The sequence below is a fragment of the Entelurus aequoreus genome, linkage group LG01 (genome assembly GCF_033978785.1).
Source record: "Entelurus aequoreus isolate RoL-2023_Sb linkage group LG01, RoL_Eaeq_v1.1, whole genome shotgun sequence".
Classification (NCBI taxonomy): Eukaryota; Metazoa; Chordata; class Actinopteri; order Syngnathiformes; family Syngnathidae; genus Entelurus; species Entelurus aequoreus.
Window position 1 is genome coordinate 73,136,677 of NC_084731.1, and position 12,925 is coordinate 73,149,601.

At 39.0% G+C, this 12,925-nt stretch overlaps 1 protein-coding gene across 2 annotated transcripts in view; it reads left to right on the forward strand.

Annotated features, from left to right (window-relative positions):
* Positions 1-12,925, forward strand: part of LOC133656886 (voltage-dependent L-type calcium channel subunit alpha-1D-like) — a 205,076-nt gene that overhangs the window by 170,626 nt on the left and 21,525 nt on the right. The window contains exons 32-38 of one of the 2 annotated variants that reach the window (XM_062057746.1): positions 1,651-1,742; positions 1,804-1,963; positions 2,027-2,154; positions 2,330-2,426; positions 7,609-7,711; positions 7,770-7,871; positions 9,080-9,216. In XM_062057746.1, coding sequence (XP_061913730.1) covers positions 1,651-1,742; positions 1,804-1,963; positions 2,027-2,154; positions 2,330-2,426; positions 7,609-7,711; positions 7,770-7,871; positions 9,080-9,216 — 819 coding nt within the window. Of the gene's footprint in view, positions 1-1,650; positions 1,743-1,803; positions 1,964-2,026; positions 2,155-2,329; positions 2,427-7,608; positions 7,712-7,769; positions 7,879-9,079; positions 9,217-12,925 lie in introns of those variants that run through there. The other variant, XM_062057752.1, reaches the window with a different exon arrangement.

Genomic DNA, 12,925 nt, shown 5'->3' on the forward strand with positions numbered 1-12,925 from the left:
TTAGTTCCCGGTATAAGTGACTAGAAGACTACTAGTTCCCGGTAGAAGTGACTAGTGTGGTGTGATTGTACTATGGGAGAACTACAGAGTCAACAGGCTATGACATCACGAGTGTGCGACGAAGCGATAGACACAGTGGGAGTGAGTCAGAGAGCGAGACACGTGTGATTGAGCTAATAAAAGTATCCACGTTACAAAGTACAGCTGGACTCACGTATGTCATTCAGTAACACGACAACACACATGCACGCACGCACACACACACGCGCACACACATGCACGCGCGCACACACAATTTATTGGCATTTATAGAATCCATATTTTTGCTTATATATATATTTGTACATATATATTTATAAATAGTTATAATTAGACACAATATACAGTTATATATATATCTATACATAAATGTATATTTAGTTTAATTATAATTGTTGTTATTATATTATAATTACACATAATATACAGGTCTATATGTGTTGTTACGTGTGTACAGGGGAAGAAGACGGCACGGACAGCAGGGACGTGGTTTAGCTGTATATTTATTTATATATATATATATATATATATATATATATATATATATATATATATATATATATATATATATATATATATATATATATATATATATATATACACACAATACATATAAATAAGAAATGAAGTGTGTAAACTCATCCAAAATGTGTGTGGTGTCTGACTATGTGTAGAGATTAGCTGTAGTGTGTTATCGGCAGTGTTGAGCGAGGTGCGGAATTCCCAGAGGGGGCAAGGCAGGCTCGGAGGTCTGTGGGCGGGCGTGAGGTCAAGGGCAGAGGCGAGGCGTCAAAGTTTGTGTTCAGGCGGGAGGTCGAGATCCAAGCGGCAGCCAGGGAACCAGAGGGAATACAAGGAGACGAGACACACAGCTTGTGACGCGGAAACGGAGAAAGGCTGCTGGAAGACGACAAGGGAACACGAGACAAATGAACACGGAGGGGGACAAAACACAGAATGTGCATAGAGTTTGATGAGTAGGCTTACTGTACAGGAACAGGTCGTTACGTTCTGGTACAGGAACAGGTCGCTACGTTCTTGCACAGGATAGCAGGTTGCGCTGGATTAAGAAGGCAGGAGAGCTCATCAGCGACAGGTGTGGAGATTGCTCATTGGCGATTGAATGCAGGCGCTTGCTGCAGCCGGAGGAGCACGCACCGTTGCGCTCTTGGAGGTGCGCCCCGATGAATGCGCACTGGTGTGCGCTCGGGCTGTGACATGTATATTTTCTTTAATTATGATTATTAAATGTATAAACATTGTTATAATTGATCAAATATTTAGTTTGTGATGTATTTTAGTCATTATATCTCCCACATGATAGATTTTGATAAAAACATTTAACAAACAGCACATTTGTATTTTGAACCGAGATAACAAATAAGTGTCTAATAAGTACCTAACCTTTAACAAATGCCTGGTACTCTCTACCGTTGCCACTGACCACTACACACACACGAAAAACATTACGCTGAATTGTTTACAGAAAATTGAGGAAAACAAAGTCAGATAGCTTTTTTCACCACAGTGCCATCTGCTGGATCTATGCAGCACTGCAGGCTTCATGTTAACTTCATGCTAACAAAATGCTAACTTCATTTTGTCTACCAGGTGTTTGGTAAAATAGCCATGGTGGACGGCACGCATATCAACCGCAACAACAACTTCCAAACCTTCCCTCAGGCGGTCCTCATGCTCTTCAGGTGCGTTCTTGTGCTTTGTTGACGACCACATGCTAATGGCGCTAACGCTTGAATGCTACAGATGTGCCACGGGCGAAGCCTGGCAGGAGATCATGCTGGCCTGTCTGCCAGGGAAGCTCTGCGACTCCGAGTCGGACTACAACCCTGGCGAGGAAAGAACCTGCGGTAGCGGCTTCGCCATTATCTACTTCATCACCTTCTACATGCTGTGTGCCTTCCTGGTGAGCTTCAACGCCACTCTGCCACTAAGCAAACATAAAGACACGCCATCTCGCCGCTTACAGATCATCAACCTGTTTGTCGCCGTCATCATGGACAACTTTGACTATCTCACACGGGATTGGTCCATACTTGGACCGCATCACCTGGATGAGTTCAAAAGGATCTGGTCTGAATATGACCCAGAAGCAAAGTGAGTACTGGTTCTTGTTTATTACTCTTTTTTGACTGGTACTGGATCTGGTTTATTACTCCTTCTTGACTGATGTTTGTGACAGAATCAAACATCTGGATCTGGTTTATTACTCCTTCTTGACTGATGTTTGTGACAGAATCAAACATCTGGTTCTTCTTGCTGTGTGTGACAGGGGCAGAATCAAACATCTGGACCTGGTGACTCTGCTGAGAAGGATCCAACCTCCTCTGGGCTTTGGAAAACTGTGTCCCCACAGGGTGGCCTGCAAGGTACTACTACTACTAACTACTACTACTACTACTCCATCACATTCAACTCATCAAACAACATGCTCCATCCATCTTTGATTGATGCTCCATCCATCTTTGATTGATGCTCCAGCCATCTTTGATTGATGCTCCATCCATCTTTGATTGATGCTCTATCCATCTTTGATTGATACTCCATCCTTCTTTGATTGATGCTCCATCCATCTTTGATTGATGCTCCATCCATCTTTGATTGATGCTCCATCCATCTTTCATTGATGCTCTATCCATCTTTGATTGATGCTCCATCCATCTTTCATTGATGCTCCATCCATCTTTCATTGATGCTCCATCCATCTTTGATTGATGCTCCATCCATCTTTCATTGATGCTCCATCCATCTTTCATTGATGCTCTATCCATCTTTGATTGATGCTCCATCCATCTTTCATTGATGCTCCATCCATCTTTCATTGATGCTCCATCCATCTTTGATTGATGCTCCATCCATCTTTCATTGATGCTCCATCCATCTTTGATTGATGCTCCATCCATCTTTCATTGATCCTCTATCCATCTTTGATTGATACTCCATCCATCTTTGATTGATGCTCCATCCATCTTTGATTGATGCTCCATCCATCTTTTATTGATGCTCTATCCATCTTTGAAGGTTTCTCATAGTCATTCACCGACGTCCCACTGGGGTGAGTTTTTCCTTGCCCGTATGTGGGCTCTGTACCGAGGATGTCGTTGTGGCTTGTACAGCCCTTTGAGACACTTGTGATTTAGGGCTATATAAATAAACATTGATTGATTGATTGATTGATTGATTGATTGATGCTCCATCCATCTTTGATTGATGCTCCATCCATCTTTCATTGATGCTCCATCCATCTTTCATTGATGCTCCATCCATCTTTCATTGATGCTCTATCCATCTTTGATTGATACTCCATCCATCTTTGATTGATGCGCCATCCATCTTTGATTGATGCTCCATCCATCTTTCATTGATGCTCTATCCATCTTTGAATGATGCTCCATCCACCTTTGATTGATGCTCCATCCATCTTTCATTGATGCTCCATCCATCTTTCATTGATGCTCTATCCATCTTTCATTGATGCTCCATCCATCTTTCATTGATGCTCCATCCATCTTTCATTGATGCTCCATCCATCTTTCATTGATGCTCCATCCATCTTTCATTGATGCTCCATCCATCTTTCATTGATGCGCCATCTATCTTTGATTGATGCTCCATCCATCTTTCATTGATGCTCCATCCATCTTTCATTGATGCTCCATCCATCTTTCATTGATGCTCCATCCATCTTTCATTGATGCGCTATCTATCTTTGATTGATGCTCCATCCATCTTTCATTGATGCTCCATCCATCTTTCATTGATGCTCCATCTATCTTTGATTGATGCTTGATTGATGATTGATTGATGGTCCATCGATGCTACAGCGATGCTTGATTGATGTTTGATTGATGGTCCATCAATGCAACAGCGACGCTTGATTGATGTTTGAGTGATGCTCCATCCATCTTTGATTGATGCTTGATTAATGATTGATGGATGATTGCTTGATGGTTCATCGATGCTACAGCGATGCTTGATTGATGATTGATTGATGGTCCATCAATGCTACAGCGATGCTTGATTGGTGATTGATTGATGATTGATTGATGGTCCATCGATGCTAAGTGATGCTTGATTGATGAATGATTGATGTTTGATTGATGCTCCATCCATCTTTGATTAATGATTGATTGATTGATGATTGATTGATGGTCCATCAATGCTACAGCGATGCTTAATTAAAGATTGATTGATAATTGATTGATAACTGATTGATGGTCCATCGATGATACAGCGATGCTTAGTTGATGATTGATTGATGATTGATTGATGGTCCATCAATGCTAAGGTGATGCTTCATTTATGATTGATTAATGATTGATTGATGGTCCATTGATGCTACAGCGATGCTTGATTGATGATTGATTGATGATTGATCGATGACCCATCGATGCTACGGCGATGTTTGGTTGATGATTGATTGATGATTGATTGATGGTCCATCGATGCTACGGCGATGCTTGATTGATGATTGATTGATGATTGATTGATGGTCCATCGATGCTACTGCGATGCTTGATTGATGGTCTATTGATGGTCTATTGATGTTAAGGCGATGCTTGATTTATGATTGATTGATGATTGATTGGTGGTCCATTGATGCTACGGCGATGCTTGATTGATGATTGATTGATGATTGATTGATGGTTTGCTGTTGTTTGGTGCATACGCACAAACAACAGTCAGAGTTTCCCCCCCTTCAACCCTAAGGCGAAGGGAGGCAAACCTCTTGTCCACTGGGGTGAACTCCAACGAACAGGCACTCAGCCGGGGACTCGTGAATATCCCCACACCCGCCTGGGCCCTCACACCCTGAGCAACTCCAGGGTGTGAGGGCATGAAGTGTGGTTAATGAAGTGTGGGTCATGACTGAAAGAATAAGATCGCGGATACAAGCGGCCGAAATGAGTTCCCCCAGAAGGGTGGCTGGCATCTCCCTTAGAGATAGAAAAGTTCAGAGAAGTTCAGTCACACGAGAGAGACTCTGAGTAGAACCGCTGCTTCTCCGCTTGGAAAGAAGCCAGCTTAGGTGGTTTGGGCATCTCAAGTGTCTCCCTAGGGAGGTCCTCGTTGCACGTCCCACAGGGAGTAGACCCCGGGGCAGGCCAAGGACCAGACCGGGGGATTACATCTCTTCTCTGGCCTGGGAACTCTTCTGGATCCCCCAGGAGGAAGTTGCTAATGTTGCTCTGGAGAGGGAAGTCTGGGGGTCTCTGCTGGAGCTGTTGTCCCCGCGACCCGATTCCAGATAAGCGGTTGAAGATGGATGGATGGATGGATGGATGGATGATGTTTGATTGATGTTTGATTGATGTTTGATTGATGCTCAATTAATGATTGGTTGATATTTGATTGATGTTTGATAGATGTTTGATTGATATTTGATTGCTGTTTGAATGGCACTTGATTGATGTTTGATTGATGCTTGGTTGATGTTCGATTGATGTTTGATTGATGGTCTATTAATGTTTGATTGATGGTCTATTAATGCTTGATTGATTGATGCTCGATTAATGCTTGGTTGATGTTTGATTGATGTTAGATTGATGTTTGATTGATGTTTGATTGATTTTTGATTGTTGCTTAGTTGATGTTTGATTGATGGTCTATTAATGCTTGATTGATGTTGATTAATGCTTGATTGATTGATGCTTGATTGATGCTCAATTAATGCTTGGTTGATGTTTGAATGATGGTCAATTAATGCTTGATTGATGTTGGATTGATGTTTGATTGATGCTCGATTGATGTTTGATTGATGCACAATAATGATTGGTTGATGTTTGATTGATGTTTTATTGATGTTTGATTGATATTTGATTGATGATTGATTTATATTTGATTGATGCTCGATCGATGCTAGTTTGATGTTTGATTGATGTTGATTGATGTTTGATTGATGCTTGGTTGATGTTTGATTGATGTTTGATTGATGGTCTATTAATGCTTGATTGATGTTGATTAATGCTTGGTTGATGCTTGGTTGATGTTTTGATTGATGGTCTATTAATGCTTGATTGATGTTGATTAATGCTTGATTGATTAATGCTTTATTGGTGCTCAATTAATGCTTGGTTGATGTTTGATTGATGCTCGATTGATGTTTGATTGATGCTCAATAATGGTTGGTTGATGTTTGATTGATGTTTTATTGGCGCTTGATTAATGTTTGATTGATGCTAAATTGATGTTTGATTGATGCTCGATTGATGTTTGATTAATGTTTGGTTGATATTTGATTGATGTTTGATTGATATTTGATTGATGGTCTGTTAATGCTTGATTGATGCTAGATTGATGTTTGATTGATGTTCGATTGATGTTTGATTGATGTTTGATTGATGCTTGGTTGATGTTTTGAATGATGTTTGATGATGGTCTATTAATGCTTGATTGATGTTGATTAAAGCTTGATTGATTGATGCTTGATTGATGTTCATTGATGCTCGATTGATGTTTGATTGATGCTCAATAATGATTGGTTGATGTTTGATTGATGTTTTATTGGTGCTTGATTGATGTTTGAATGATGTTTGATTGATGTTTGATTGATGGTCTATTAATGCTTGATTGATGCTAGATTGATGTTTGATTGATGCTCGATTGATGTTTGATTGATGCTCAATAATGGTTGGTTGATGTTTGATTGATGTTTTATTGGCGCTTGAATAATGTTTGATGTTTGATTGATATTTGATTGATGGTCTGTTAATGCTTGATTGATGCTAGATTGATGTTTGATTGATGTTTGTTTGATATTTGATTGATGTTTGATTGATGTTTGATTGATGCTTGGTTGATGTTTTGAATGATGTTTGATGATGGTTTATTAATGCTTGATTGATGTTGATTAAAGTTTGATTGATTGATGCTTGATTGATGTTCATTGATGCTCGATTGATGTTTGATTGATGCTCAATAATGATTGGTTGATGTTTGATTGATATTTGATTGATGTTTTATTGGTGCTTGATTGATGTTTGAATGATGTTTGATTGCTGTTTGATTGATGTTTGATTTATGTATGATTGATGTTTTGATTGATGTTTGATTGATATTTGATTGATGCTTGGTTGATGTTTGATTGATGGTCTATTAATGCTTGATTGATGCTAGATTGATGTTTAATTGATGTTTGATTGGTGTTTGATTGATGCTTGATTGACGCTTCATTGACGTTTGATTAATGTTTGATTGATGCTTGATTAATATTTGATTGACATTTGATGGATGTGTGATTGATGCTTTATTGACGTTTGATTGACGTTTGATTGACGTTTGATTGACGTTTGATTGATGCTTCATTGACGTTTGATTGATGTTTGATTGATGTTTGATGAATGCTTGATGGATGTTTAGTGGATTTTTGGTGGATGTTTGATGGATGTTTGGTGGATGTTTGGTGGATGTTTGACGGATGTTTGATGGATGTTTGGTGGATGTTTGGTGGATGTTTGATGGATGTTTGGTGGATGTTTGATGGATGTTTGGTGGATGCTGCCTGGATGTTTGATGTATTCCTGACTTATGCTGGATGGATGTGTTGGGCAGCGCCTGGTGGCCATGAACATGCCTCTGAAGAGTGACGGCACGGTCATGTATAACGCCACCTTGTTGGCGCTGGTACGCACGGCCCTCAGGATCAAGACGGAAGGTGAGTGGGCCGCTTCAGGTGGGACTTCTTCATCTGACTCTTTCATCCCGTCGCCAAGGTAACCTGGAACAAGCCAATGAGGAGCTGAGAGCAGTCATCAAGAAGATCTGGAAGAGGACCAGCATGAAGCTGCTGGACCAAGTGGTGCCACCCGCAGGTGGTGAGTGGTAACTGCACACATGACCAAAGACAACATCCTTTCTTTCTTCTTGTCGTCCGCCATTTTGAACCACATTAGCTTAAGGCTTCATGTGACTACTAGCTTAATGCTCAATGTGACTATTAGCTTAATGCAACTATTAGCTTAATGTGACCATTAGCTTAATGTGACTACTAGCTTAATGCTTAATGTGACTGTAGAGGTTTCCCTCTCGTGGTGGGTTCTTCTGATGCCGACAGATCTTCTTGACCCAGGTAGGCAGTTTGAATCACGTCTTTTATTGCCACACACGTCTTGGTTGCTTTTCAGCAATATATATTTTAGGACTTTTCAGTCCGGCGTGTCTCTGCTTTCTGGCTCTGTGTGTGTGTCTGGCTCCGCTCTCCTGCATGTGTCTCGCTCTTCTCCAACTCCCAACCACGTGTCTCTGACCGGCTGCTGCTAATAAAGGCGACAGGTGATTAGATGGGCAATCTACTCACCTGCGGCTGGCTTCGAGGCCGGTCCTTACACACCCCGCTCTGTGGCAGGCCCGCAGGCCACGCCCCCCTCCACAGTGAATATTAGCTTAATGCGACTAATAGCTTAATGCTTAATGCGACTATTAGCTTAATGCTTAATGCGACTATTAGCCTAATGTGACTATTAGCTTAATGTGAATACTAGCTTAATGCGACTACTAGCTTATTGCTTAATGGGACCATTAGCTTAATGCGACTATTAGCTTAATGCTTAATGCAACTATTAGCTTAATGCGACTATTAGCTTAATGTGACTATTAGCTTAATGCGACTACTAGCTTAATGCTTAATGTGACCATTAGCTTAATGTGACTATTAGCTTAATGTAACTACTAGCTTAATGCGACTACTAGCTTAATGCTTAATGTGACCATTAGCTTAATGCGACTATTAGCTTAATGCTTAATGCGACTATTAGCTTAATGTTTAATGTGACTATTAGCTTAATGTTTAATGTGACTATTAGCTTCATGTGAATATTAACTTAATGTGACTACTAACTTAATGCAACTATTAGCTCAATACTTAATGTGACTATTATCTTAACGTGTGTGTGTGTGTGTGTGTGTGTGTGTGTGTGTGTGTGTGTGTGTGTGTGTGTGTGTGTGTGTGTGTGTGTGTGTGTGTGTGTGTGTGTGTGTGTGTGTGTGTGTGTGTGTGTGTGTGTGTGTGTGTGTGTGTGCTCAGATGACGAGGTGACAGTGGGGAAGTTCTATGCCACCTTCCTGATCCAGGATTACTTCAGGAAGTTCAAGAGGCGCAAAGAGAAAGGTCCGGTGGGCAAACGCTTCCTGGAAAGGATCAACACAACTATGGCTCTGCAGGTAACACAACTATACACACTACACACAAACACAACTTTAGCCACAGTGTGTGTGTGTGTGTGTGTGTGTGTGTGTGTGTGTGTGTGTGTGTGTGTGTGTGTGTGTGTGTGTGTGTGTGTGTGTGTGTGTGTGTGTGTGTGTGTGTGTGTGTGTGTGTGTGTGTGTGTGTATATATATATATATAAACTAACTATTTTATTTAGTAACCAGTCCATGTAGTATTATTTGTTTTAATCTATTTACTATTTAAAATTACATTTTATTTTATTAACCTCCAAAAACATGTTTCATTATTGTTTTCTTTCTTATTATAGTAATTATTATTATATCACATTTATGCAACAAGACACAAATGAAATGTTTCATGCACAATGTAAAAATCTTGATGATAATGTCGTGGCCAACATTGACAGTCAATTGTTGTATCTTTGTAGTGGCCAACATTGACAATCAATTGTTGTGTCTTTGTAGTGGCCAACATTGACGGTCAATTGTTGTATATTTGTAGTGGCCAACATTGACAGTCAATTGTTGTGTCTTCGTAGTGGCCAACATTGACAGTCAATTGTTGTGTCTTTGTAGTCGCCAACACTGACAGTCAATTGTTGTATCTTTGTAGTGGCCAACATTGACAATCAATTGTTGTGTCTTTTTAGTGGCCAACATTGACAGTCAATTGTTGTGACTTTGTAGTGGCCAACATTGACAGTCAATTGTTGTGTCTTTTTAGTGGCCAACATTGACAGTCAATTGTTGTATCTTTGTATTGGCCAACATCTACAGTCAGTTGTTGTATCTTCATAGTGGCCAACATTGAGAGTCAATTGTTGTGTCTTTTTAGTGGCCAACATTGACAGTTAATTGTTGTATATTTGTAGTGGCAAACATTGACAGTCAATTGTTGTATATTTTTAGTGGCCAACATTGACAATCAATTGTTGTGTCTTTAAAGTGGCCAATATTGACGGTCAATTGTTGTATATTTGTAGTGGTCAACATTGACATTTAATTGTTGTGTCTTTGTATTGGCCAACATTGACAGTCAATTGTTGTATCTTTGTAGGGGCCAACATTGACAGTCAATTGTTGTATCCTTGTGGTGGCTAACATTGACAGTCAATTGTTGTATCTTTGTAGTGGCTAACATTGACAGTCAATTGTTGTATCTTCGTAGTGGCCAATTTTGACAGTCAATTGTTGTATCTTTGTAGTGGCCCATATTGATGGCGAATTGTTGTGTCTTTGTAGTCCCAACATTGACAGTCAATTGTTGCGTCTTTGCAGTGCTTAACATTGACAGTCAATTGTTGTATCTTAGTTGTGGCCAACATTGACAGTCAATTGTTGTATGTTTTTAGTGGCCAACATTGACAGTCAATTTTTGTATTTTTGTAGTGGTCAACATTGACAATCAATTATTGTATCTTTGTATTGGTCAACATTTACAGTCAATTGTTGTATCTTTGTAGTGGCGAATATTGACAATCATTTTTGTGTCTTTGTAGTGGCTGACATTGACAGTCAATTTTTGTATTTTTGTAGTGGCCAACATTGACAGTCAATTTGTGTGTCTTTGTATTGGTCAACATTGACAATCATTTTTTGTATCTTTGTATTGGTCAACATTGACAGTCAATTGTTGTATATTTGTAGTGGCCAACATTGACGATAAATCGTTGTGTCTTTTTAGTTGCCAACATCGATGGCCAATTGCTGTATCTTTGTAGTGGCAAACATTGACAGTCAATTGTTGTATCTTGGTAGTGGCCAACATTGACAGTCAATTGTTGTATCTTTGTAGTTGCCAACATTGACTTTGAATTGTTGTGTCGTTGTATTGGCCAACATTGACAGTGAATTGTTGTGTCTTTGTAGTGGGCAACATTGACAGTCAATTGTTGTGACTTTATAGTGGCCAACATTGACAGTCAATTGTTGTATCTTTGTAGTGGCCAACATTGACAGTCAATTGTTGTATTTTTGTAGTGGCCAACATTGACAGTCAATTGTATCTTTGTAGTGGCCAACAATGACAGTCAATTGTTGTATCTTTGTTGTGGCCAACATTGACAGTCAATTGTTGTGTCTTTGTAGTGGCCAACATTGACAGTCAATCTTTGTATCTTTGTAGTGGCCAACATTGTTAGTCAATTGTTGTATATTTGTAGCAGCCAACATTGACAGTCAATTGTTGGATATTTGTAGTGGCCAACATTGACAGTGAATTGTTGTGTCTTTGTATTTGCCAACATTGACAGTGAATTGTTGTGTCTTTGTAGTGGCCAACATTGACAGTCAATTGTTGTGACTTTGTATTGGCCAACATTGACAGTCAATTGTTGTATATTTGTAGTGGCCAATATTGACAGTCAATTGTTGTATATTTTTAGTGACCAACATTGACAGTCAATTGTTGTATATTTGTAGTGGCCAACATTGACATTCAACTGTTGTATATTTGTAGTGGCCAACATTGACAGTCAATTGTTGTATTTTTGTATTGACCAACATTGATGGTGAATTGTTGTGTCTTTGTAGTAGCCAACATTGACAGTCAATTATTGTGTCTTTGCAGTACTTAACATTGGTGGTCAATTGTTGTATATTTGTAGTGGCCAACATTGACAGTCAATTGTTTTATCTTTGTAATGGCCAACATTGGCAGTCAATTGTTGTATCTTTGTAGTGGCCAACATTGACAGTCAATTGTTGTATTTTTGTAGTGGCCAACATTGACTGTCAATTGTTATATCTTTATAATGGCCAACATTGTTAGTCAATTGTTGTATATTTGTAGTGGCCATCATTGACAGTCAATTGTTGTATCTTTGTAGTGGCCAACATTGACAGTCAATTGTTGTATTTTTGTAGTGGCCAACATTGACTGTCAATTGTTGTATCTTTGTAGTGGCCAACATTGACAATCAATTGTTATATCTTTATAATGGCCAATATTGACGGTCAATTGTTGTATATTTGTAGTGGCCAACATTGACAGTCAATTGTTGTATCTTTGTAGTGGCCAACATTGACAGTCAATTGTTATATATTTGTAGTGGCCATCATTGACAGTCAATTGTTGAATATTTGTAGTAGCTAACATTGACAGTCAATTGTTTTATCTTTGTAGTGACCAACATTGACAGTCAATTGTTGTATCTTTGTAGTGGCCAACATTGACAGTCAATTGTTGTATCTTTGTCGTGGCCAACATTGTTGGTCAATTGTTGTATATTTGTAGTGGCCAACATTGACAGTCAATTGTTTTATCTTTGTAATGGCCAACATTGACAGTCAGTTGTTGTACCTTTGTAGTGGCCAACATTGACAGTCAATTGTTGTTTCTTTGTAGTGGCCAACATTGACAGTCAAATGTTGTATCTTTGTAGTGGCCAATATTGACAGTCAATTGTTGTATCTTTGTAGTGGCCAACATTGACAGTCAATTGTCGTATTTGTGAAAATAGTAAGCAGCTATTCGAAGTGTTTTAATTCTTTTTTAGTTTTATTTTACTTTCATGTTATGTTGATTTTTATTGTATTCCTTTGTTTGATTTTTTCATGACTGAAATAATATATTAACTGAATGTACTGTATGTACAGTATTTGTATGTACTGTATGTACAGTATTTGTATGTACTCTATGTACAGTATTTGTATGTACTGTATGTAAAGTATTTATATGTATTGTATGTACAATATTTGTATG